Source organism: Manacus vitellinus, unplaced genomic scaffold (genome assembly GCF_001715985.3).
Source record: "Manacus vitellinus isolate BGI_N305 unplaced genomic scaffold, ASM171598v3 scaffold_5_pilon, whole genome shotgun sequence".
Lineage (NCBI taxonomy): Eukaryota > Metazoa > Chordata > Aves > Passeriformes > Pipridae > Manacus > Manacus vitellinus.
In genome coordinates this window covers 13114668-13140671 of record NW_021940682.1, presented here as the reverse complement: position 1 = coordinate 13140671, position 26004 = coordinate 13114668, and the positions used below count along the sequence as shown (strand labels likewise).

Sequence of the window (26004 nt, the reverse complement as noted above, 5' to 3'; positions counted from 1 at the left end):
AGAGAAACAAATCTGTCAATTGTTTTGGTTACGTGCACTGTAGAGATTTAACTACATTTGGGGCACTCATAAAATTAAACAGTGATAAGCTTTAACACCAGGATTTGTAAGTTACAGACTGCTGGTGGCTTTGGATGCAATTTGTGGAGTTAATTTTGTTCACAAGAACCAAAAAAGAAAAACTTTAATTTCATGCTAGGCAGAAAAGCCCTCTCAAGAGCTCCAAAGATTAAAAATTAGGTTCCACAATTTTTACCAGCTCTTAAAATACTTAAGTCTAATCTAATTTCTTTTAAAAAATCATGGATTTCAAAGTAATTTACAAGCGAGTAGACAGGTTTCAGGAACAATCTCACAAATTGCTCTAGCAGATGTCTGAGGTAAAATATAAAGTTAGTAACTATTATTGTTCTTGTCCACTGGTATGAACGAAAATATCCATTCCAGCAGAAGGCAGACACAGGCTAAAATCCAACTAAGAAAAATATTTAAAGGCTAATTATCAGGGTTTTTTTTTCAATACTATGGCATGCAGCAGATTTCCCTGTTAAATAGTTCAGTATCATTAGCAGAGAAGTACTAACTTGTAAGTTGAAAATTTGTTCATAGTAGCAACTTTAAAATGAAAAGGTACTGCCCTTAAAGAGCTTAAATTTAAGGTAGTGATTGTTGGTTTGTTTGGTGTGGGGTTTTTTTGGGTTTGAGTTTTGGTGTTGTTTGGGTTTTTATTTTGTTTATTTGTTTTTGGTTGGTTGGTTGGTTCCGTTTGTTTTCACAGTTTTCCAACCATCTTGTGGACAAATGATGTAACCAGACTCTAGCTAAATCCATAAAATAATAAAAAAAACACACCATAGTCAAGTAGAACCTAGAAGACAGCACGTTGGATAAATACAATGATCATTATTCTAAATTTGCTTGTTTCTACCATTCCTTCACAAACACAAAAACATCACTTTGAAATAAAAGTGGCTTCATGATTATTTATTCTTCAGTGAATTCCAAAAGCCCTGCCCGTCACAGAGTTTTGTAACTTTAATCTATAAAGGATGTTAAATAGATGCCCTCTTCAAACAAAAAACAGTAGATTCATCAGAAGAGAATTTGCACATTTCCATAATGTTTTTCACTAGGGTGAAAAAACTCCCCATACCAAAATGAGAACAAACCCACTTACTGTGGAGATGGCATTGACCATGCCATTGGTGATCTGGTCTTGACGCATATGCTTCACGACATCAAACTGAGCTGCACGTTGCTTGGGGATTACCTGGTCAGCAATCTTCTTCAGTTCAGAGTTAAATTTTTTGAACAAATCTTCAAACAGAAGAGAAAGAAGCTGGAAATACAAAACAGCTGGATTAAGGGAAATGGAGAAAGGGAGGGGAAACACATTTAATACTTCTGCCTTTATCCTTCTTGTCAGTTAAAATAAAACAACCCAGGGAGGGGAAACACATTTAATACTTCTGCCTTTATCCTTCTTGTCAGTTAAAATAAAACAACCCAGCAAGAGAACCATTCAAAAGTGCTGCTTTTAAAACCAATTATTTCCTGTATATGTATATTAATAACTTTTAGTTGTTAAAATAGCCATGAAAAGGCAAGGCTACCGAAGTTTTTGATCTGACTTTTTTCACTCTCCAATTTGCTTTGCTTCTTCAGTTTGCTCAGCCTCTCCTTGCAGACACTAACAGCTTTTCAAAACACTTAAATCTGCATTACATGATACATTTTAAGTATTCACAATGCTTAGCTTTGCAAACAAACAGGGTAAATTCGAAAGCCTGGCAGTCCTGTCCTGGGACTCAACTCTGCAGCAGCCCCAAGTGCCAGAAGAACTAAAAATGCAGTAGCTACCAAAGCCAGAAAGGGTAGTTCCCAGCATACAAATACATCGTAGCCTTGAACAATCCATGTATTCATCCATCACAGCTAAGACATTCTGGAATCAATTGTACCATTTAATTTCTGTATATGCAGAATTAAACTGAATTGTAACTGTCTCTGTCAGACATAGTCACCACCGTTCCTCACCTTTTGGAGACAAGGAAGCAAACCACTCATTCCTCTATCATTGGCATTGTCCACTAGCTTTCATTTGCTTTCCTCTACCTACATTCCCCAGCTGGGCTGGCCAAAGCATTTGGCAAATGACACTGTAAAGCAGCTAACTTAAATTACAAGCTACCTCACTGGCATCACAAATGCAGTTAAGAATATAAGTGCAGTAAATAACACCGGGAAGCTCGGGACAGACCCTTGATTTGCAACAAAACGCTCCCACTGGCTTTCTCAGAGAGCAAGACTGGATTATCTTTGACAGTCTACTTTTTAAGACACAAGAAACACTTAAATTGTAAAACCAATGACAATACACGCCGTACACTAACCCTTGACAAAAATGGAATTCTACTGCCACTCTGAACAGAGCCATTTTGCTTGGAAAATGAGTGTTTTAGTGCTGATCTTGGCATGAAAGGAAGTTGTCCCAGACCTTCTTTCCCTTCTGATGTTTATAATACCCTTAACAGTTACAAAGTTATACTGTCACCACTGTCAAAATAAATCCAGTCACTTGCAACTCATCTGCGATATCACAGTTAATTTAAGTAAGATTTCCATCAGAAATAAAAGCATCTTTTATGAAGCATTGTATTAGGAAGGAGAACTCACTGAAGTCTCCAAAAACTAGACTATGAGGGAAGCATTTCAAAAGTAAGGAAAAAGTAAAAGGAAGGAACCTGCACAGTTTTAAGATGTCTGTTAGTCTTGTTAAATAAGAACTAGACTCCTTTGAAATAAACCATGGCATCCATTTGATCTCCACAAGTTTGAGCAAGCTTTAAACATTTGACAAAACATTTAATGGAACACTTAAAAATCACTCAGAAAATGTCTAAATATTTGAGTCCTTGATCACAAAATTGCAAAAATGTCATAATTCTGTATGCCATCAGGATTATAAAGCCACACTATCCTTCCCGTTCCCTGAACTAATAACGTGAGTTACACCCCAAGTACAGCAACTTGCTACTATTTGCTAGTCTGAAAAGTGTCATACTTTGCCAATTTCACTCACAGATTCTTGCTCTGTAAGAGCTCTGACTATCTGGCAAAGAAGAATCTCACAATAACCACATTATCTAGGTCAAGAGCAAGAGATTAAAGAAAAAGGATGGAATGCCACTGATAATATTCAGTGGATTTCATAGTTAGTCCAAGGCCTTTCAGCCTGCTTCAGAAAGGAGCACGAAAGAGCAAATTATATTTAAGGAAAAAAAATACTGACAGCTCATCAATTGATTTTCATTGAAAATCCTGAGAAAAATTAATAAAGAAGTTAAGCTGCTGAAATACAGTTTCAGCAATTAGCTTAATGTCAGAGAATTCTAATTAGGCGCCTTGAGATTGCTATTTAGCGTTTAAGCCTTTAGAGTGCCAAATTCTCCCTTTCACACAAACTGGTTGCAAAATTAAAGACATTAGGCAGCCTTAATTATATTATCAGAACAGCTGGGATTAGGCAATCTCTGAAGTCAAGGCGGTATTCTTTTGTCACAGGGTAGAAATCCCTTGCTTTCCAGGGTGCCGGATTTTGGTGCTGTTCCATATCTCACCCATACAAAGCAAGCTGCATTAGAAACAAAAAAAAACGAGGACAAAGAACAGAGTAATGCTTAGCAAATAATGAACACATTAAGGAAAGAGAAAAGGTAGGTGAAAAGATTAAGCCTGAAATCGGTAGGTTTTGCTAACACCTCAGCTGGCACCTGGCCTACCGAGCCTCTAGTGGCAGAAAGACTAAGAGAAAGCTCTGTAAACCAGCTTGGCGAGTGGATACAACTCTGTTATCTAAAGCTAAAGCACATTTCGTATTCTCTTGTCCCATGGGGTGTGAAATTAGCAGCTATTGTTTTCACACATTTTTATAAACACAATGCCTTTTATGTCTTTACATTGTTTAGACCGCTATGTTTTTCTTCTCGCATGGGAATACTTTCTTTTTTTTTTTTTTCTTTATTCAAATTGTAAATCAACAGGATTTTTATGCCAGGAACATGTTGGCATTAAAAAAAAAAAAAAAAGCCCAAAACAAACAAACCACCACCAACCATTTTATCCACAGAAACTTTAGCTAAACATAAACATCTAGAAACTGGCGAAAAATCTCCACACTTTTTAGTCTGGAATCCAATCAAATTAATATTTCACCAATAACGTGGCAAAGAGGAATTCAAGTGTTCAGCTTGAAATAAGAACTTAAAATACTACAAGAGAGAAAAAAACTACTCTTAATCAAGTGTTACAACCCCTGAATAGTTCCCCTTGATGTAGAAAAGAAACATATTGGTTTTGTTATGATGACCCTCTACATTTAAAACCTCTTCCCAGTTAATTTAAAACTGTTTTGGTTGTTAACACCTGTGTGAGCAGAGGCATTCTTCTTAGAGCTTGCAGAAAACTTTTTTACCTGCTCTACTTTCTGCCTCTAAAAATCTCAGGGAAAAACTCCTTTAATCCTTTAATCCAGTTAAGTAAGAACAATACAATGACAAAGCAACAACTAATTTTATTGATTAAAGTCATACCGAACTACAGCAACAACATTACACCTGAAACCAAATAAATCCATTACAGCTTAAAATATTTATCCCATTAGAATATTGCCCTAATATCCACTCACTACCCCTTACACTTTAGAAATATATTCTGCCTTAGCAGAAGATTAAAAATTTGATTTACAGTAAACATACTAATTTGAAGAATGAATTTCTTTTCCTAACAGCTTAGGAAGACTTTTTTCCCCTTATATTTGTGCTTTGAAAGCATTCAAGAGTGTCATCTTAGTTTCTTCAGAAAACTAGGAAGCAAAGCACATGTTTCTTACTCTAAAATGACTGCACGCTCTCTGTGTGTGTGTTCACATGAGTGCATGGAGGACAGGGCAGGAGAAGAAGGAAGAGTGTGAGACAACATGCAAGCACACATCTTAAAAAGTACAATAAAATGAGAATTTTCATGGGATATGAACAAAAAGGAACAGATATTTTTACATGTGCTGCAACAGAAAACCCAATACAAATGGTGTGGGCAGCAGAGATGGAGAGTTTCTGCAATCTGGTGCATTTAGTATATGGTCTGAATTTCTGACCATGATCAACAACTAGGGATGATACCAAAACTCCAACTTACATTAACACCGAGCACAGCAAGTAAGTCCAGTCCTAATACAAACTATTTAACCAAATAACCACACATGGCAAGATAAAATTCATGCAGTTCCTTCATCTGATAAGCAAATTCCCACTGCATTAGGGGAATGTAGTTTGGCCAATAGCTGAGAACTGCCACCCTCTCTGCAGAAGAATGGTGCCAGTCAGAGACCTCAAACCACTCCCCTCCTTCACAGCCATTTGTTACTGATTCCACCACTTCCAGTGCCAAAATTCTGCAAGCAGAGAAGTCCACACAATCCACTTCCATCAGTTGCTCCAGTTAACCTCGAACCACTTACTTTGTTAATTCATGCTACTCTAGAGGCCAGAAAAGCAGCTGACAACAAATAAGCAATCTTATGGGCTCCAAATTACAGGAGGCTTGAGTGGCTGTTCTGTGAGCTGCTACACAAGCTGGGTTCTCCACAATGGGACAGCCTGGACCTGACATGCAGGCACCTCCTTGTTCCCAGTTTATTCCCTTACCCAGCTGCTTAGAGGGGAACACTGGAAGATGGATCTTAATGCTGTCTTCTTAGCACTAACAGTGTTACAACAGAACTAGAAGTGATGCCTTGTTTGCACTGCTCTGTCCTTTTATCTGGTATAAAGAGGCAATACAGAAGCAAGGATATAATTTATTAGTCTCAATCGGGGAAGCATATCTGTGAGTCAACACAGAAAAGCCAACAAAAATAAAATGAGAGGAAAAACACTTCAACTGAGAAGACACAAATGCTCCCTATCCTGCATTTTTAAAAGCAGATAATAACAAAACCCCAAAACAACACTTTGCTCTGAAGTAAAAACTCACCTGCCCTGCTAACTCCAAACGTTTATTTCCATAGTAGTCTCTGTCATCTACTTTATTTTCTCCTTGAGCCAAAATTACTCTGCGTACCATCACTGCTGTGTATATGCACTTGGCACGAAAATTGAATTCTTTCACCTGTAAACAAAAAAAAAAATCAAAAAAGCCCTCAACAAAACAAAAATATACCAATGCTTCAGGATCAATTCCTTAGTTCTTATTCAGACAAACACATCCATTTAAATCACTGGTAATCTGGGCTGATTGAGGAGTTACAAAAGGGATTTGTGAGGCTTTTTCTTAAAAAATGCAAAAAACCAAAAACATTAGTGACTTTGAAACAGATAATAAATGAAAGTAAATCAGAATAAAGGTATAGGTCATGACATGAAGGTCCTGAACTAACAGCTGATACTGCCTGGCAGTGCAGAAAAAAAAAAATGCACAGTATGATAAGTAGTTCAATGGTACAGGATTTCATAAAGATTTCTTTGACTCAATCCAAGTCTTCCCCTTTATTTTGAGGATGATTTACTTTATCTCAGCTACAAAGACATCAAAGACATTTTTCTCTGCCAACAAAGCTCACAGCATAAATAATCACACAACCGTATCCCAGTTTAGAAAAAAACTAGAACGTTACATACAAGAACATGGGTCAGAATAGTTGAAGCCAACAGCTCTCGGGCTTCTTCCATCTTTGTTTTCTTTGGGCCTCCCCACATCCTTTGCCTTCTTACTTTGTTTCCAATGTACTTCAATGCCTGTCAAGAAACAGAATTAACCTGAGTTAATATCAGAATTGTAACCTACACAAATATACACATATGGAGATCTGTATGTATTCCTCAACATGTGCAATCCCACCAGCCACAGATGATACAAACTCCGAGCAACCTGCAAACCAACAAAGATGTAAGTGATGCTAATAAAAAAAAACTCTTGAAAATTCACACAATTTACTATAATTAAACAGACAACATGTTTATCATAGGTTGATGACATTTGGAATGGAAAGTGGTGAAAATACATAAATACTACAATATTAAAGAAAGAATATTGTAGAAACACAGAAAAAAGAATTCTATAAATGCAAAAGACATCTAGTGAATTTATTAGAATTTTAACCTCTGGTTCTTTTGTGTACTTGCTAAGTTTCATTCAGATATTAAACCATGAGGTAGCACTCACTGTTTAATATCCACAAAAGCTACTGTGTGGCATCCACGTCAGTCTCTGGAGTACTCTACAGTGATTAATGGATTCTTACTCTTACCAGTTGTCAATCAGTCTGCAGAATTCAGAGTCAAGAAACTATTCAAGCCCACACAGGAAGTTCCTGCCTGGAAATGAAGCCATGAAGCTGTGCGAAAGAATTACCCTCTCTACTAAATGACAGACTATCCTTTCCATCTCTTATCTTCCTCTGCAAATAGCTAGCTCTCTATTAATTTCATCTGACATTTCTGGCACAGAGTAACTTCTGTATTTCTGTTTCTCTACCCTCCTGGATGCTTCACATTCATCTGTGTTCCTCCAGCATCAGCATTTCACACTTCTGACTCTGAATTAGGAGCTCTTTAAGCTACCTCTAACCCTCTAAAGCCCCAGAAGACGAAAACCAGAAAGATGTTCACTTTACAACACTCAGCATCACACAGGGAAAGATTTGACAAAGTTTACAACAAAAGAGCAAAGTAAGATTAATCTTCAAAAGCTTCTTCTAGCAGATTAGTATGTACATGATGGAAACACTCCCAGAAAAATGGCCCATGTTCCAGTTACTTAAAAAAGTACATGAGCTAAGAGAACTCTGGTAAGTCTTTAGCAGGACAGAGGGTGGCTACTATTATGGGCTTCATAGAAGAGATTAATTAGAATTGGAGGAGAACATCTACTCATAATGAAATGGTCATACCCACATTAATAGGGCTTCTGAGAAATGGGGTGTGCAATTCCTATTTAAAAATGGGCATAGTCCTCAGAAAAAAACCCCTAATTTTATGGACATTGCTACTTGTCATATATAGGCTTAGGTCATTAAAACATAATACCAGGCTTCTGAAAACAAAGCCTTTTTTGACTTTGACTTTTTTTCCCCAGTTAAGAAATGAAAGTAAAGTCTCATGTTTGACAAGTCCTGACCCCTTAAAAAGCCACAGCTTAAAATAACCCCCCAAAACAAACCTTAAAACAAAAGTGTATGTCCACTGCTGACACAGCAAAGTGGTCAATACCCACTGTCTTTGGATTTTTATGGCCTCTGGCCATGTGAAAAGACACACCTGCATCTGTGTAAAGATCTGAGCTTTTTGGCATTCTTCCAGGCTAGGAGCAAATGCAGCCATCACATGTTCCTCTGTGCCAATCATTTGTACAATCTCCTGGTCACTCTCAACACCCATGGCCTAGGAAAAGAAGAAAAGACAGAAATAACAAGGCTTTATGTTAACTCACTGACATTTGCTTATGCTAATTTGGTATTGTTTGTCTGCATTACTACTAAGCAAGAGCTAGCTCTTCTCTAAGAAACTGTGCCATCTGGCACTGGCAGCACATATTCTAGCTATGGAAGAAAGTTAAATGGAAATCTTGATAAGCAGCAGGAACACACAGACTTTTTGGGGAGCCATTTTTTTCCTTCACTGATAGGAGTTAAATTCTATGGTTTTTTAGTTAAGAAAAAAAACAAACTAGGTAATAACAACCCAATGTGTGTAACAATGAAAACCAAGTCAGAATAAAGAAAGGAAGACGAAATTTGTTGAAAGAGTACACACAGTCTCTTACCACAAGCAATTCTGCAAACTCAGCTGACTGTGATGTAGCACATCATATTTGAGAAACGTTTACAATTTACCTCCTTTGCAGCTCTCTGCATTTAGAAGATGACTTCACAATTCCACTTGAAAGACATTCTGTTATTTCACTGATCCTTGGACACCTTGTTAGACTTTATACCGCGGAAAAGAGCTTAATAAACTAAGAAAGCTCTTAACAGGTTTAGAAAAATCTCTCTATCAGTAAGTGTTTCAAGGTGGCAGCCAGCAGTGAAGGCTTTTGTGGATTCCAGATGGTGCTAAAGCTCCCCCCTTCACACATTTGCCTGGAGCACTGCCATACCAAGAAATGGAATAATCTCACTAAACCTCTTCTGGCTGAGTTATAATATGTTTCTCAGAACTTTGCGAGGAAGTTACGTTTGCATTCACATTATTCTCCAAACTGCCTGCCACAAAGACCATTGTAAATAATGGCCTATGTAGATCCTAGTATTCTGGTTCTCATTAAAAACTGGCAGTATCCCAAAAAGTCACATTCTCCTCAAAAACGCAGAAATACCTTCTCTTCTTTTTGCCTTCATTGAGTGTCACTTTGCTTAACACCTAGCTAATGCTATTCCCTTGCAAAACTGTTGCTCTAATTGTGAAGTATCCAGCTTCCTCTTTTTCTTTTTTCTTTCACTTCTTTCTTTTTCAACAAAGAAGTGATTGGCTGAAGTTCCTTTAAACTCAAACTTTGTCTTTTCACCTTGTGGTTTATTAGAAACTAAAAGGAGTGAAAAAATACCATACGCTCATAACAGGGTAAGGACACTCCTCTTTTAGTGCAAAGCACAGATCACAATTCCACCATCTCAGACAGAGCTGAGTGCCAAATCAAGACACCATTACTTCACTGGGTAAGCGTGTTTCATCACAGTTTGTTCCCACTGAGTAGTTACCCCTCTGATCTCAAGGCTCTTTTCAGAACCAGCATTTGCCCATGTGATATTACTGCAGTTGAGATCTCTGTTTTTCAAGTATTATTACACTTCCTCACCCCTTTAAATAAGGTCACACAGTAGTTAAAAAACCTCAGCAGAGAAGTTAACAAAATCCCTCATTGCCCAAGAGCTAGACTCGTAAGAAAGTCTACAAAAGCATGGAAGCTTCACAACAGTAGTTTTTCCATGTGTCTAGGACTTAATAGCTGACCAGCAAACTAGTTTAGGAATGACCACTGGATTCATAAAATTATTGTACTTAGCCTACAGAAGAACAAAATTCTTGTGCCATTCTAGACACATATACCACGAATGTATTTATCTAAAGCACATCAACGGCAAGCCGACATCACCCTATTTCTGTCCATCAGGTTAATTATGGGATGGCAACCAGATCGTGCCATAAAATGAGTGAAAAAAAAAAGTGGAAAAAAAAGTCAATCTTCATTTTTACTATGCTCTTTTGTCCACTAAAAAAACCAGAAAGCCACAGTAAATTAAAGAGGACTGATAATTTTTTCTAACTTCATGATTCGCTGATCAAAAGATGAGAATAGGATGTTTCATTATACCAGCATAGATTTTCTAGCTGAACTTTGTAGCAGTAAATTCACTTGAGAATTCTGAATTTCTGAGTGGGAAAGGCTAGGATCTGCCACCAAACAATATATTGTATTGTTAGATATGTGCAAATGGGGAGGAATTAATTTATGAGTAATGACCAGAAACTTAGGCAAATGATTGAAGATGATGTGCTGATACGACAGCCTAAAAGTAAACCTATTTATTCTCCTCTATAATCTCAACAATCCTGAGCAAACTTGCATGCAAAAATACACCTACCTGCAAAACTAACGGGGCAAGCAACAGGCCCATGCTGCTATCAGACAGTTTGTAATGTTAACACTTAGTTTTTCAGTAAATTTGGCCCTGATGTTACACTTCTAAAAAAAAAAACAACCAAACCCAAAAAACCCAACAACTAAAAAACCAAACTAAACCAAAAAAGGTACTTCAGAACTAGCCTGTAACCTCATTAGGTCAGCAACAAAATATTCCTTGGTTGTTGCTTGTGTTACAGAAACACTGAGGATGTGCAATGTAGGAATGGGCCCTAAGCTTAAAGCACTTATGGTCCCAGGACAAAGCTGAGGGAAAGGGAATTAACATAAAAGCAAACCAGGAGACAAGATGTCTTGTTTCTTTTTGATTGGAAGGCAATGCCACAAAGGGATAATTTTACAGGGGAGAGGAGAAGGAGTCATTGTAAAGGGATAAGTTGACAGTGGCAGCTAAAGGATGAGGAGGGAGATGGTAGCAGGCTGCTGAAGAGCATGGTTGAAGGCTAGTCGTCAATGGACATAAACCAGACAGGTCAAAGCAAGCACTCAGAATATTCAGATCATCCTGAGTTCAAGTGGGAAAGTGGTCCAAATGGGGCCAATCACTTCCTAGGACTAGAGAGCTTCCCACTGACCAAAACGTGTGCACATCAATATTTGTGTGTGCACACACACGTACACAGGAGAGTGTGCACGAGAGAGTGTGAGCCCAGCTCTTCCTCCCCCAGCTGGTGTCTTAATGATGATGTCTAGGCGTTTCCATGGCACTTCCCTAGAATGTAGTTCTGCAGTCCATCAGGCTAAATTACAGAATGGAGACAGGCAGATGACTGGATTAAAAAGATGTCAGGGAAGTTCAAGGTTGAAATCACAGACAGAATTGGTCTGGAGCTTTCATAATTCAGAAGATACGAGCTATGAAACTACAGCCATGGGAACTCATAATCCTGCAGATCCAGTAAGACCACCATTCAGCTGTTCCTCTAGAGCTGCAACTAAACAGCTCCAAGACTAACACAAGTTTGTAAAAATGAAACTTGACCTGCTATTCAAATCTTTTGCCGCAGGTCCTAGAGCAGCTCCTTATAGTTCCAACATGAACTAAAGATTCTTCATCTAGTGACTCAGGTCGTAAAATTCAACATTCAAGTCCCTTAGGTTACTTATAATTCTCTTCCTTCTCTCACCAGTTTTGGTGCAGCATGCAACCTTCACTTACTTCAGCTCCCAGGACTCACTCAAGTCTACCAAATCAAGATCATGAACACAAAAGAAAAACAGTCCTTACCTTCAAAAAGCTCTAACTCACTGCAATGTAGTGAGCTCCCTGCAAAACCATCTCACCTGTAAGCCTGACGTTTTTCAGGACAGAAACACCCTTACATACTACACAAATATTCCACATGTCCCCTAACGCTCACTGCTACCTAAAACTGCTCAAGCCCCCCAGGTAAAGCATGTGTACCTCACAGCCTGACATATTCAAAAAGCCACTATGCACAGTTCACACAGCCCCAGGAGCTGTGCACAACTGGCACGGCTAAAACAAAGGTCTCCCCGGGTTGCAAGTCAACTCAGGACATCCTAAATAGCACTGCGGTTGTGTATTTATATTAACTAATGAAGAAGTGTTACAAAGTAAGCAGGAAGCAAATTAGCTGTGTCTGTTTCCCATTACAAGGCAGTTAACAGCCCTTTCAAACCTCAATGAATACATACTTTGGGGACAAAATTGTCCAATTTATATCACTACTTCAAACCAAAGACTGCATTTACATATATAGGGACTGCACAAATGCTTTTGTCACTTCTAAGAAGAAAGGTTAAGGAAGATTGTTTAAGCTAGCACAGCTACAAATCTCTAACAACTCCACATGTGAAGAGCAGATACTCCAAGTCTGTCCTAGAACAGACACTATGCCTTTTGTAGCCTATCAAATTTCAGTCAGTTGTGGTCAATGTGCTAAACTTCACAAAACCACAACTTATATGTGTTTGGCACAACTGGCTGTGTAACATTTAAATGTGCCAAACCCAAAGATCCTTACAGGTCTGGATGGCAGAAAATCAAAGCAGCAGAACAAGGTCATTCGGGTTTGCAGTTACGGATAAAGACGAACTGCAAGGCAGACGCCTCCTTCAGGGTGACCCTACATGATCCAGTCCCCCTACCTATCCAGATCAAGGGACCTTTAGATCCACTCTATTTCCACCCTTCCCCACAGCTTCCTCACCAAAAGAAAGGCCAGGGAATAATATGTTCAGGTCTTGCCTTAAGTCTTCCCTGACTTTATGTCTGGAGCATGAGGGTGATCTTATGCTGCAGCCTAGGGAGCTCTTTAGGAATTTTAGGTGTCAGCTCTGTCAGTAGGTGGTGTTTGTAATGCTCTGTATTTCACAGTCCTTGTTTTTGACAAATATGTCTAAGGGATATATTAGTACACCTCCACTTTACAGTTGCAGTAGCTTTAAATCCACAGTAGATGACAGATCTCCAATACTTGCTTTCTTTTCTCTAATATTACAATGGTTTTCTTCACCTGATCTATTTCCTAAGTGATTTGCAGGAACACCAGGTCAATTAAAGTTATTGGGACTAGAAAGACAATTCAAAATTGCTCAGCTTTCTCCCACTGACTCTCAGGGAGTCCCTGACAACACTGTCCCCTCTAGGTGGCCCGTGCACTGCATAGCAGCCCTCTACCAATAACTATTTGTTTCCTTAGTCAAACCACGAGGTCTGTGGAACTTGTTTGGAGCCTGGATGCTGGTCTGGGAGGAAATGCAGAGCAATAAGTATTTGCCACTGCTTTCTTAGTTTATTTTTAATTAGAAACTATACATGCAGCTGGCTACAGTAAAATGCAAGGATTCAAAGGTAATCAAAACTTCAGCACTTGAGATTGTCTGTGCAGCTTAACTCTGCCCCTTGCAGATGTGGATCTCTACATGACAAGAAGCAGAACATCTACTAGTAAAACAAGACACATGCTCTATGCCCAAGGCTTGGTGTCAGCAGAAAGGAATTATTTTCCTAGGTTTTCCAACAAATCTCTTGTTTACAAAACTGTCAATAAGAGAGAGCTGAGGTTGGACAGGGATCCCTAACTTAGGGATTCTCCAGTTTCAGGGCTATTGTCTTTGTAACCTTGCTTTTAGTAGTTAAATAGAACAAAGCAATACCACAACACAGCAATGCCCAAGAAAAAAAGATCAGAGACTGGTGACTGCTATAGGTTCCAGCTGGAGACTCACAGAAAGTGGATAGAAGATCCATGAATTTCGTGTCATTAAAGGAAAGGTAAGGAAAATGACTGCTCATGAGAACAGTTAAGTACCAGTCAAGAATGGAACACTCAGCTAATTTGCTACTTCATTAAATCAACATAAACAATTAAAAAGCAGTACAGCCAAGAGCTCCTAAAAACTGTAAACTCTTATTCAGTAAATGAAAAACTATGCAAGATTATTTAAAATGTAAAAGATACCTGTATAGATAATTATAGCAAGCACTGTCAGAAGGTGATCAAATAGTCAGAAAAATCCTGCTTTAGAAAAATAACCCAACAACAATCTCCTCAGACTTAATAACCCAGACCAGTTACTCTACGTGAGCGGGTATTTGTCTGTACCAGCACAGGGTGACAAAATATAATAAAAGTCTGTAAGTGAAGGTGGAATCCAGCTGTTTGTTACTGAAGCAAACGGATTAAGAGCCACATTAACACTTCGATGAAACACAAAAGTTTTTAACTTAATTCTGGCACTTTTACATGCATTTATGCCCATAAATAACTTCTCAACCTCCTTTAACACTCTCACTAAAACATCCTCCAACTTGAAGAATTTGCTTCATCAGAGATAACAGATATTTATTTCTCAAGTCTAAACTCAATTATTAAACTATTTTCTAGTACCAAAGCACTTCCTACATGAAAACCGATTCTTACAACTCTCACCCAGCCCAAGAGCCGTGGTCACATTCACAAGCCTGTACTTGCCGACGCCAACGTATCAGCGCTGCGGGCACAGACTGTTCGGATGCCGTGAGCACGTACTGCCCTCTCCTGGCAAATCATTTTTTCGAGCTGATACTACCTCTACAAACCTGTGCTGTGAAACACTACAGTGAAGACAAAAAGAGGGCTTTTCCTAGATCCAAGCAGCAGCATTTTTGTGCCCTAAGCCACCTTCCCTGCGAACAGTGACACTAAGGCTGCTGCCCAATTTCCTTCTGCACACACAGTGTATCAGGCTGCAAACCCACAGGCAGTAGCAGAGCATCATAGGACAGGAAGGAGTTCCCAGCTGTTGGCAGGACAAGTCCCATGGGCCATGCCCTCCTGTTTTCTCCAGCAGCCGGACAGCACATGTCCACCCAAAACCTCCATGGCTGCAGTCTGTGCATTTGATTCCACAGACAGATGAGTTACCAGCCTGCTCCTGGTCCTGCTGGGCAGCTAGGGAACAGTCATCGTTATGTCACACTGATCACACATTCAGTGTGTGCACCCTTGAGTGAATTAAAATGAAAGGGAGAAGCAGAGAGTGAAAGAAAGCAGTTCTGGCCGTTTCACAGGCAATCAGGGTCAAGGCACAGCCTTGTCACCAGCTCAGCTGGAGGGGTAATACTCCCCAGTTCTTGCCCAGAATTAGAAGAGGATGCCTCTCACAGCCCTTTGTCAGTCCCACCAGAAACCACCTCAAAGCTACAATGCCTATCCATGCATTCACCGCCCTGAAGATACTGGTGAGTCTCCCTGAAAAGGTAGGGATTCTGAGGTATTGGAATCGAGGCAGGACTCATTCACAGGTGAAGTAAACTACTCAGGAAATGCAGCCACTCTTGTCATCTTATTGGATTTAGGAATAGGTCTAAGAATTGCAGGACTGCCCCACAGGCTATCAGTTTTGTTTACAGTTATGACTGGGAGTCATGTATAAATGAGCTCATGGCTATGCCATATCCCTGAATCCGAATCAAAGGGTGTTTAACTACTCACCACTACACAAGTCACAGCTGGGAACAGGCTGGGACCAAAACCAAAGACCCTTAACATGAGCTTGCAACATAAATCGTAACAAACCAAACCCCTTCTGACCTTCTGCAGCAACAGAGGCACCTTACAAGGCAGTGAGGGGGTGGCAGGCGTTTGTCTTGGCACAGCAGAGCTCTCCTCGCAGAAAAACGCAGCACTTTTTCTCCTTTTTGCTGTACAATAAAGATGACTTTCCAGGGGAAAAAAATTCCAATCTCTAAGCCCTGCCAAGTCCTTCTGTACATGTTAACTTGAGAGCTGCCGCCGATCTTCCTTCTTGAGCTGCGGCACAGCTTTTTTCTGCCTTTTCTTTTTTTTTCCCCCCAAACTAACAGCTGTATTACCTTAAATATGATAGCAATGGGAATATCTTCGGAGAGAGTGTTATGCCTCAGATAAAATCTTCCTTGTTTCACAATCATATTTGTTCTGCTCTTCTTCTCGTGAGTGGAACTGAAGTTAAAAAAAATAGTATTATGTCCAACAGAATGTTTGCACTGACTCCTAAAATCTTTTATAGAAAACTTAGCAGGCTTGAACAATCTTTCAGCTGAATTAATCCCACTCTCTCCTCTTTAAAAAATTATATTAAAACAGCCAGACATCAGCCAGTATTTCCAAAGAAATAGAGTATTATCACCTGTGATGGGGACTATTTGGAATATCTGACTTAGGTAAGTAGAAGCCTGCACTTTTCAAAATCATCCTTGCATGCTTTTATCAGCAATTTTGATGTAACCAGCAAGGTCAAACTGTGCACAAGTACTGCTGCAACAACAGTAATGAGGTAACAGTACTTTGTTGTATGTTAACCTCACCTAGGCTTACTGTGAAACAGTAAAGTAATTAGGAGAGATGTGTGGGAGGCCTCTGGAGAAGAAAAAACAGCCCTCACATTCGAGTGACAATTATTATTATACTAGATGCAGCTTAAAAAGAAACCAACCAGAAGGCAAATAAAATATAAAACTTAATCATTGAGAAAAGGCCAAATTTAAACTAACTTGCTATTTTCAGTAATTTTTGCAGTACAAAAATATTTGTTTCCTTATCCACTGCCTTTGCCTTTAAAAGTTTTTATGTCAATTTGATGCAGAGAGGCAGACAAAAGGTTACATCCAATTTCCACTGCAGCAACTTCATGTTACTTGCTGCAAAATGAGACCAAACACCATCAATTAGAAAGTGCACTTTATGTTAAAAATTCAAACTTGCTTTTCCTAATCTGGGGTGAATCCTGAAGCACATGAGCAACTCTCACTGATTTTTGTGGGAATACTGCACTAAGTGATTTTGGGATTGATGTTTAGCATACAAAATGACAGTAGCAAAAGAGGGACATTGAATATCTACATCTTTTTCCTGTTCAACTATACATGGAAGAAACCTACACAGCTATTTCAACTACAACAATGAAGTTCTAAAGCTTTGAGTTTACCTCCTTTATGTAATTGTAGGCATTTACCATACCTGGTAACAGAAGCACCAACTGTGCCCTTTCTATCAGCTTCCACAATGATCCTGTTTTTGGATAGCTGTTCTTGAATAAGAATGACTTTCTCTACACCTTTAACAATGAAATAGCCACCTAGGCAACAGAAAAGAAAGACTTGACATGTCAGTGCCATTGTGCCTTACTTGCCTCTTTCAATATGTCTTTGGATATAAATTATTAAAAAGTAAACCATAAATACACAAAGTGCAAAACAGAAGAGTAAATTCTCCTTTAAAAGAGTAATGAACAAGCTTGGTGTGGAACTTATGATTACTACAAATACCTTTCACTAGACAAAACAGGACTTTTGGTAGGCTCATACATAGTATTTGAGATCTAAGACTTCATTTGGGAAGTACTCAGACAAAAAGAACCCACAGGCACAGGCACAGACACAGTAGAGCTGTAAAAAACCTCCAAACTGTAACGTAATCATAATTATTAAAAGACATAACAGAATTGTTAGTTTGATAAATTAGGTAAAAATACTGCCTGTCAGAAGAGTATATCATAAGGACATCAAATAAGGAGAATAAGTAGGAGAATAAGTCTTCCATAATTATTGACTTGCTCTCTTCAGCACTCCAGGGAGAAACTTCTTTTGTATTATTTTTAAAAATGTATTTTAATACCCTTGTTGTATCTAAGACAATATAAGGAATCTGCACATGAGCCATGTTAGATTCCTCTCTTAAACTGTATCTATTAACGCTCCTCAAGCACACATCACTGTACCTTAGCACCACAAGCAAACCCAGCACAGGTCCAGTGCATGCTTCAAAAGTAGCAGATAAAAATCAAACCTTCATCTCCTCTGTACATATCAAATATTACCATGTAACACTTTATGCTTGATTTACAAAAGGCAGCAAATGAAGAGTTCCCCCTCTGGAGGTCACCATTATACTCCACTCTTCCCTGATCCACTTAGATTTCATGAATGAACTCCATCTCTGTTCCCATATCACAAATCACTATACAATACTATATACAAAATTCAAAATACAACATTAAAAGTTTTTGTATATTGTTTTTGTGGTTGAAAACTTCATCTACAAATACAAACTATCCATGTTCTCAACCATGTCTTACTATTTTCAAAAGCCTGATGATTTCTGTTCGTTACAAGCGTACACTTGAGAAGTTTCTGCAATGACTTCATGGTGGCAGGAAACATACTAAAGAGGTATTTGTTTGCTGAAAATAATTTAAAAAACTAAAAACACAGACAGCAAAAAAAAAGAACACGAGTGAAAATGTACCTGGATCTAAAGGACACTCATTAAGTTTGGCAAATTCTGCTGGAGTTTTCCCAGTAAGAACACAATTGGAGCTACGCAGCATTATAGGCATTCTGCAAGAAAACCAGTTACAATTTTACTCTAGATTCAGAGTAAAAGAGAAGAGTCAAATTCAGAACAAAAACCACGCTGAACAAACTGGAGAAAACATGTTTAAGGTAATTAGAACACATGCATGATATAACCAACAGGTTTTTCCTTTAAACCCACCTTATTTCATTGAACATGTAATTGAAAAGAGACCTGAAACTGGACACCAACTAGCAGAAACCACAGACTTCCTACTTAAAGGTTATGCAGCTACTACAGGCATTGTGACAAGCAGAGTCACCAAGGCCAATGATAACTCATGCAAAAACTCCTGGTCTCCAAAAACAGGCTGCAGTGAAGAACATGCCCCTGCAGATCCAGCTTTAATTAGATAAAGCCAGTTCATGTCTTATTTCCCATATAGGAATGACACCTTCTGGCTGCAGACAGATAGTGCCTCTAATACATAACCTAAGCATGAAGTTTCCCCAGTAGTAGCTTTAATTTCTCTGGTGTCTTAGCACAGAAGTCTGCAGCAAGCATTTTGTGACGCAACATGTGGTGGAAAAATATTCCAAGAAATGAAAAACTAATTCAATGCTTAGGGAATTAAAAAAGAAGAGAAACTAAAGATGCACAGACTGGATATGAGGCAAAACTTCTTCACCATGAGGGCAGTCAAGCAGTGGAAAAGCTGCACAGGGAAGCTGGGAAGTCTCCATTCATGGAGGTCATGAAGACCTGACAGGATAACGCACTGAGCAACCCAGTTTGATCATAGAGCTGACCCCCTTCTGAGCAGGAGCCTGTACTAGAGGTCTCTTTCAACCCAAATTATCCTATCACCCTGAGATAAATCAGGGAATTGGGAATGTTCACTTTCAATTTGGCTTATTCAACAACTAACTAGCAATGATTTTGCCATTATTATTAAAAAGTGTACTTTTATAGTCAGCTTCATAACATACCTTTCCACTCTCAGATTTTCATTAAAACTTTTGAAAAAGATCATAGTTTACTTCCAAAGAGAGAGCTGTATTTTGCAAAAGATAAAAACAGTTTATCACTACGTCTACCAAAAGACCTCTATGCCCTTTAGTCTCTTCTACAAAAAAGCTGACTTTCATTCCACCTTACAGAATTTCACTCCTTGGACAGCCTTTATAAGATCTATGTAACAGGTGTTTTTTTCTAAGACATATGCTGACAAAATTTACTCATGAGTTCTACTATTTACAATCTCCGAGATAATTAATTCAATTTTACTTCAATAAAATATAAGATTAGGCTACATTTCTTGTACTCAAATCTTATAAATTATTTTAATTTCTTTACTATATTCATATTCTTATACACTAAAAAAAATTGATGAACTCAAATTTTTTATTTTTTGCAGAATATAAAAAGCTATCTTGTCACTACAGTGCTCTATGCAGACAACCTACTTGCTCCAATCATTTCACTGAGAAAGTATTTCCTAGAGATAAGAAGTTTCATATAACAAGCAAAATCTTTTGTCACACACAGTGCATTGGCTACTTATATCAGAAGCAGGAACCAGTTAGTACAAGGTACTGCAAAACAGAGTACTCACATGCCATTACTGAAAACTCCAATGAAGCAGAAGTCTTAAAGTATCTTATTTATTTCACTTGCACACAATAAAATATTTTGCTGCTACATTACAGAGAATAGCAATTTATTCTCTTTATGGGGATATTTTTATTTTTTTTAAATACCAGAAGTTATCAGGAAGAAAACTAAAAAAAGGAAAATAAAGTTATGGAGTTACTGTGCATAAAAGCACAGAAAATTTGGAATGCTACTAAGCATTCAAATGAAATTTTCCTTTTTAAAGGCACAAAGGTCCAAAGATACTGCCTTTTTTGCTTTCTTTTTTAAATTTGTTTTGTTTCTAAAACACACAGGTTATCAGTGACTCTGCCAAACAATGGAAAGAAGAGTGTAAAGAACATACAGCTTTCCTGTCCCAGTGTGAACTGTATGTCAAACAAGCATTGCATATACTCACCTGGCAAAAGGAAACCAGCATAATACTAGGGACAGATGAGGAAAATTATTTCCCATGGAAATAATAACTGGGTATTAACAGTTTTTAACAGCAAAAAGACTTCTTGCATGTATGCCCTTAAAACCACTCCGACGACATAACTGTAGTTTTTAACTAAACCAATTTTAAATGAGAGCTTAACGTTGTACAGCAGGACTAATGCTTGCTTTACTGATTTTACCATCCAACTTCCACAGATGTAACTCTACACATTAAGTATGGAAGACTGAGTAATTTGCCTATAAAGCAAACATGCTTGATTTCATTTTACAATAATGCAACTTGCACCTCCAGTACTCTTTCAGGTACTTCCCTCCTTGGTTTTATATCAATAGAATCATAGACAACATCTTTGGAAGGAGACAGACTATCAGACGCTTTTGCAAAACAAAATCTTAGAACCTAAAAATCACATCCTCTACAGCTGTTTATCAAGATTTGCCTGCTCAGTGATTCTTTTAACAAGGAAGTGAGGTTAGCCTACATGTACTTTGCAGTAAAAACTCTTCCCAGCATGGCACAAAAGGAAAACTAATACCAGAAGCTCAGTATATGGTATCTTACCTGCCAATGGGTAACGCATTGCGGATGATCCTCTGGCTACCTCGTGTATATTCAATATCCACGGTAATGGGGGCAGAATAGGTCATGTCTCTCAGGCGGCACTAAAAGGAGAACAGTCATATTGGTATTTGTTGACTTACAAGCTGAAGAATCTCCTTTAAAACATCCCATGTTTGTCCTGTGTCCTCTAAGTCCCCACAAAGAAATCAAGCAAAGCAAAGCTTGACCAAAATCATGAACCTGAACTGTGTTTGACAGACTCTCTTATTTAAAACAAAACCCAAGAAAATCCAAACACAACTAGTATGATGTTCCAAAAGCAGCCAGTAGATCTGTGTCTGCAGAAGACAGCACTGCAGAGCATGACTTCCAAACTGCTTAATTAAACAAACAGGTCTAATCAGCACAAAAACCATACTGTGTCTGAACAGTGCTCAGCTCAGGGACATCTCTATGTGAAGACTCTCAACAGGTGAAGAATTGTGCTGTCATATGAATTTTGACAGAATGGAAGAGTAAGAGAGACACCATGGAATGAGCAAATGTCACTATATAGTACCATTTCTAAAGATGACTTACAGAAGGCTCAGTAGAGAATCACTTCCTGCAAAGATTGGCAGAATCTGTTTGCAAATTCCTCAGAGAGTAAGAGAAGCAGGATATACATATCTAGGACATTATATAGCTCAAGGCTCAGTCATTTCTAATCTCATCTTTCTGATCCCCAGTCTCACTCTAAGACTCTGTTGTCAGCCCTTAAGGTATTTTGTATTTTCATGCAAGACCAGCCTTATTGCATTTGCTGAACACAACAGAGCACTCACAGCAGGTCATTCATGACCTCACTGCGTATTTTATACCTTTCAGCTCCAGGATTATAGGTTTATCAGTGTTCAGACTTGCACATTTATGGTTCTGTAGTCCTTCAGTGTGTTGATTATGCAGTAATAAAAGGCAACTAAGACTGTGCTGTGCATTGAAGATGCAACTGTATGGAAAAATATGCCCCAAGAATCATCGCAAACTGGATGCCCCTTCTCTCCATATTAAGAAGTAAATCACTTCTCTAGTAATAAAATACCGAGCACACCAGCAGTTTTCAAACTGTGACTTGCAAGAAACTAGGTCCCACTGTGCTCACAGCAACTTCATCAAATTTAAAAGTAACCAAGAATATTTCCATTTTCTAATTACTTTAAATTCATCTGCATGAATAGTTCACGAAACTCCCATAAGGACTGCAAGAGAGGGAGAGTTAGACAGCCTCATTAGTACTACTTAGGGGGAAAAAAAGGCCTTGGGATTCTGTGTGGGCTTTTTTAACCCAAGACATAGATATAAAATATGAACTATGAACTACAATGTAATATTCCACCACTTGCATTTTTGTATCACCTTCCTTCTTACTACAGACACCTCAAGGTAAAAGATAGGCCTGACTTGATACAGACTCAGACCCTTATGAAAATCTGATCATTTTAGGTGTCTTTGGGAAGGAATTCTAAAAGCCCTCAAAAGAAAAATGTAAAGGCGCACTCATACGTATCCAATGCTCTTTTTTTTTTAAATTGTACCTCTGACCTGACCTAAACAGTATCCTATTTAAGAAAATAACTATGGTCTTCATGTGTGGATAGTACTCTGAAAAATAAAGAGAAAAGATGCACTACATTAAGTATCAATGAGGACGTATCTGAGATGCAAGAGTAGGTTATTCTAAACTCAAGGTCAATCTGATCTATGAAGCATTTATTTTGCCTTCTTCTGCATGTACAGTCACTTTAGTTCTAAAGTAACCAAGCATTGTAATACCTGGGTTCTTGGATATGAGTTGTTGGCCACAAATAATATTTTGCATGCAATTTCATTCATATAAATCTTCCCCATTGCATTTTGTGCACATTCATATCTACTGATTTAACATTAGCTACACATTTGTGAGATGCATGAACTGTCATGTGTTACATCTGACTGCACTGTCAATGGCTGAGTTACTGGCCCTAAAAGCTTTCCATTGAACCAACCAGATCTGAGTCAGGTCACTGGAGACAGATCCTGCAGCAGCCACTAAACAACTTGTTTTTACAGAACTCCTCCAAAGTACAGAATGCATTCCATGGTAGTTGAGATCACATTAAAAAAAGCCCCAAACAATTCACCTTCAGGTATCAAGTGGATATAGCAAGGAAAAAAGCATCTGATACATGAGCTGATTTATGAGGATAACAACGGGCTGTATGCTGGTAAATGAGAGCAAGTTCCAAGCTCAGTTCCCATTTTGAGGCCAAAAAGAGGTTGTCACCACCTCTGTTGCAGTGGTATAAATCTCAAAGCACAGTATCTGGAGAGAAATACTGTGTTCCTGAGCAATCTCTCAAGAGAACTGAAAGGCTCTAGATACCTGAAAACAATCCTAAAAGGTCCAAAGTTTATGTTAGTTTATGGTTTTCTTGCACATACAGAAGCTACCTTATATCCTGCTAGTCAAAACCAACAGACTTTCTGATTTCAGTCAGAGCAGCATTTGTTCTCCAACATGCATCTTTATTCCATTTGCTAACCTACATGCTTACAGCAGTGCAAAGAAATTAAATATACTCCCCATAAGGCTAATGTTTTTCTGCAGCTTCTTATAATTTTATCAACTTTCATCTGTTTCTGCTCAAAGTTTCCACATTTGTTTTCTGACCCAGACTTAAAAAATATGAGCAAAAAAATCAGATATATGTTCCCAAAGAAGACCACAAGGGAAAGGGAGACTGAAGTGACTTACAGTGTAGACAGCAGCAAGGCTAATATTAAAAAGAAGTTAATAAATATATCAAAGAACACTACATTGTAGCGTGTGGACTTAAGCTTTGCCATAAGGAGTGCCACAAGATTAAGCAAGCGAAGTACTTTTCATTACTTTCAAGGAAACCCACTCAAATTCACCTACTATGAACTACAGAACACAGCTATATTCACCTGTCATAAAAAAATACAATTAAAAAATTAAATCAAAAAACTTTATTACATGATGTTTAAATTGCTGAGGCTTCTTTCTACAGTGATGGTGGCAGGCACTGTATCACCTAACATAGCATGCATGTACTCAAAATAAAATGATATGCAGCTACTATCCAAGACATTCCCAAGATCAAATAAACAAACAAGACAGATGTAAACATTAATACCTCATGAGGTGATACAGGTCGTGTCACATTGAAGCTTTCTTCTACATCTGGAGTACCTACGTAGATATTGAGGTACCTGTAATACACGCAGTTTCAATATGAGCCAAATGTTTTTCAGGCAACCTGAAGGGAGCAAAATTTTACATATACTGAAAAATGAAGTTACTTTGATGTAACTTCTGATGTACAGGCTGATTAATCATGAGCAATGATTCTTCCCAAAGTAACTCACTGTATTTGAGTTGTGGTCTACTTAGTTAAAATTTAACCTGCATATGCAATAAACCCCAAATTACCTTTGCAAATAGACAAAGAGAAACTCCAATCTGTCATCTGAGATTACTGAACTACAGAATAATGGTGACATAAGGTATTGTTAACAGCTGGTTATTAAGTCTGTTTCAAGAGTCTTCTTTAAGTCTCTCATTGTTCATTGCATCAAATAAGAGATAAGACATGGAATATACTCTCTGATTTATACCTACACAAGTGCCTACAAACATTTTATAGCCAACAACAAACCCAGGAGATAGTACGCAGGCTGCTACTCATATGGAAATCATTTCATGCTTACTTCAGGTACCACATTGGGTCAGCATCACTTGTAACTTTTTCATTGGCCTTCATGATTTTCTTTATCTGGAGGGGAAAAAAAATAAAATAGAACCATGTGCCTTTTCTGAGTACTGCAAGCTCCTCTCTTCCCACCAGGTAAGCACATACCTCTACGTTGATGAAATAGTTGAATGAGTCTATGTGCTGTTTTACCAGACCTTTCACCTGAAAAACACATGCATGCAGCAAATAAAATTAGCTTCAATAACGTTAATCGTACAGGGCAGAAATTAAGATATAAGCATTTATAGGTACTTTTGGATCTGTGCTAAATTCTTTCAGATGACAAACATGTTCGAGCCTTGCAGAATCCACATCTGTGGCTATACACTGCCTATGACAAACACAGCCATGAACTGGACACCACAGTCCTGTGTAAAGACCATGAATAGGGTCTCTGAGTGCCAGTAAAACAGTAAAATAATCTGGAACCATGACACATATACACTGTTCATTGAGAACAGCCACATAAATATGCAAAGCTCTAAGAGGATGCATCCACAAAATAATCAGTAAATTAACAAGGAAACCGATCTACGGAATGAGTTTATCCATAACTGCAGAGAACTAAAAAAAAATAATAATTGTGAAATTCACAAAAAAGGTGAGAACAGATATTCTGGGAATAGCAAAAAACAGCAAAAGCTAGAAGAGGGAAATGTAAAGTTAGAATGGAGGTGAAGCACTCATGCCACAAAACGTGTGTATCACTAACCTTTAGAAATGCTGGAAGAAGTCTCCATTTTTCCTGAAAACAAAAAACAGTTTGAAATATCTTTCCAAAGAGTAACCAAACACCTCAGATGCTTGAGCTTTTTTATCTGTTTGTTTTATTATTATTGTTGGGTTTTAGTCACTAACATTATTTCAAATCAGATCTATTGAGGAAAAAAAAAAAAGACTCTCTAAAGCCAACATAGATGGATAAAAATGACCTGGATTATCTTAGTAAGCCATATGTGCTATGCAATATTTACTCAGGATGCACTGAGTAATATTTATTCAGCACACTGCCTTTTCCAAGGGCAACTTCTGTGAGAATATATATTTCTTAGAAAATTCCTTACTACTATGT

General features: G+C 38.1%; 1 protein-coding gene across 1 annotated transcript in view; it reads right to left on the bottom strand.

Annotated features, from left to right (window-relative positions):
• The window catches only part of POLR3B (RNA polymerase III subunit B), a 74542-nt gene extending 48834 nt beyond the window's left edge, over nucleotides 1–25708 (bottom strand). Inside the window, exons 1-12 of the mRNA XM_008921965.3 lie at nucleotides 25645–25708; nucleotides 25038–25094; nucleotides 24889–24953; nucleotides 24315–24390; nucleotides 21139–21239; nucleotides 18435–18526; nucleotides 17148–17265; nucleotides 16022–16130; nucleotides 8316–8438; nucleotides 6678–6794; nucleotides 6034–6168; nucleotides 1178–1339 (exon numbers count right to left, since the gene is read on the bottom strand). Of these exons, the coding sequence (XP_008920213.1) occupies nucleotides 1178–1339; nucleotides 6034–6168; nucleotides 6678–6794; nucleotides 8316–8438; nucleotides 16022–16130; nucleotides 17148–17265; nucleotides 18435–18526; nucleotides 21139–21239; nucleotides 24315–24390; nucleotides 24889–24941 (1086 nt within the window). The 5' untranslated portion in view covers nucleotides 24942–24953; nucleotides 25038–25094; nucleotides 25645–25708. The remainder of the gene's footprint in view (nucleotides 1–1177; nucleotides 1340–6033; nucleotides 6169–6677; nucleotides 6795–8315; nucleotides 8439–16021; nucleotides 16131–17147; nucleotides 17266–18434; nucleotides 18527–21138; nucleotides 21240–24314; nucleotides 24391–24888; nucleotides 24954–25037; nucleotides 25095–25644) is intronic.
• Nucleotides 25709–26004: the final 296 nt, after the last annotated feature.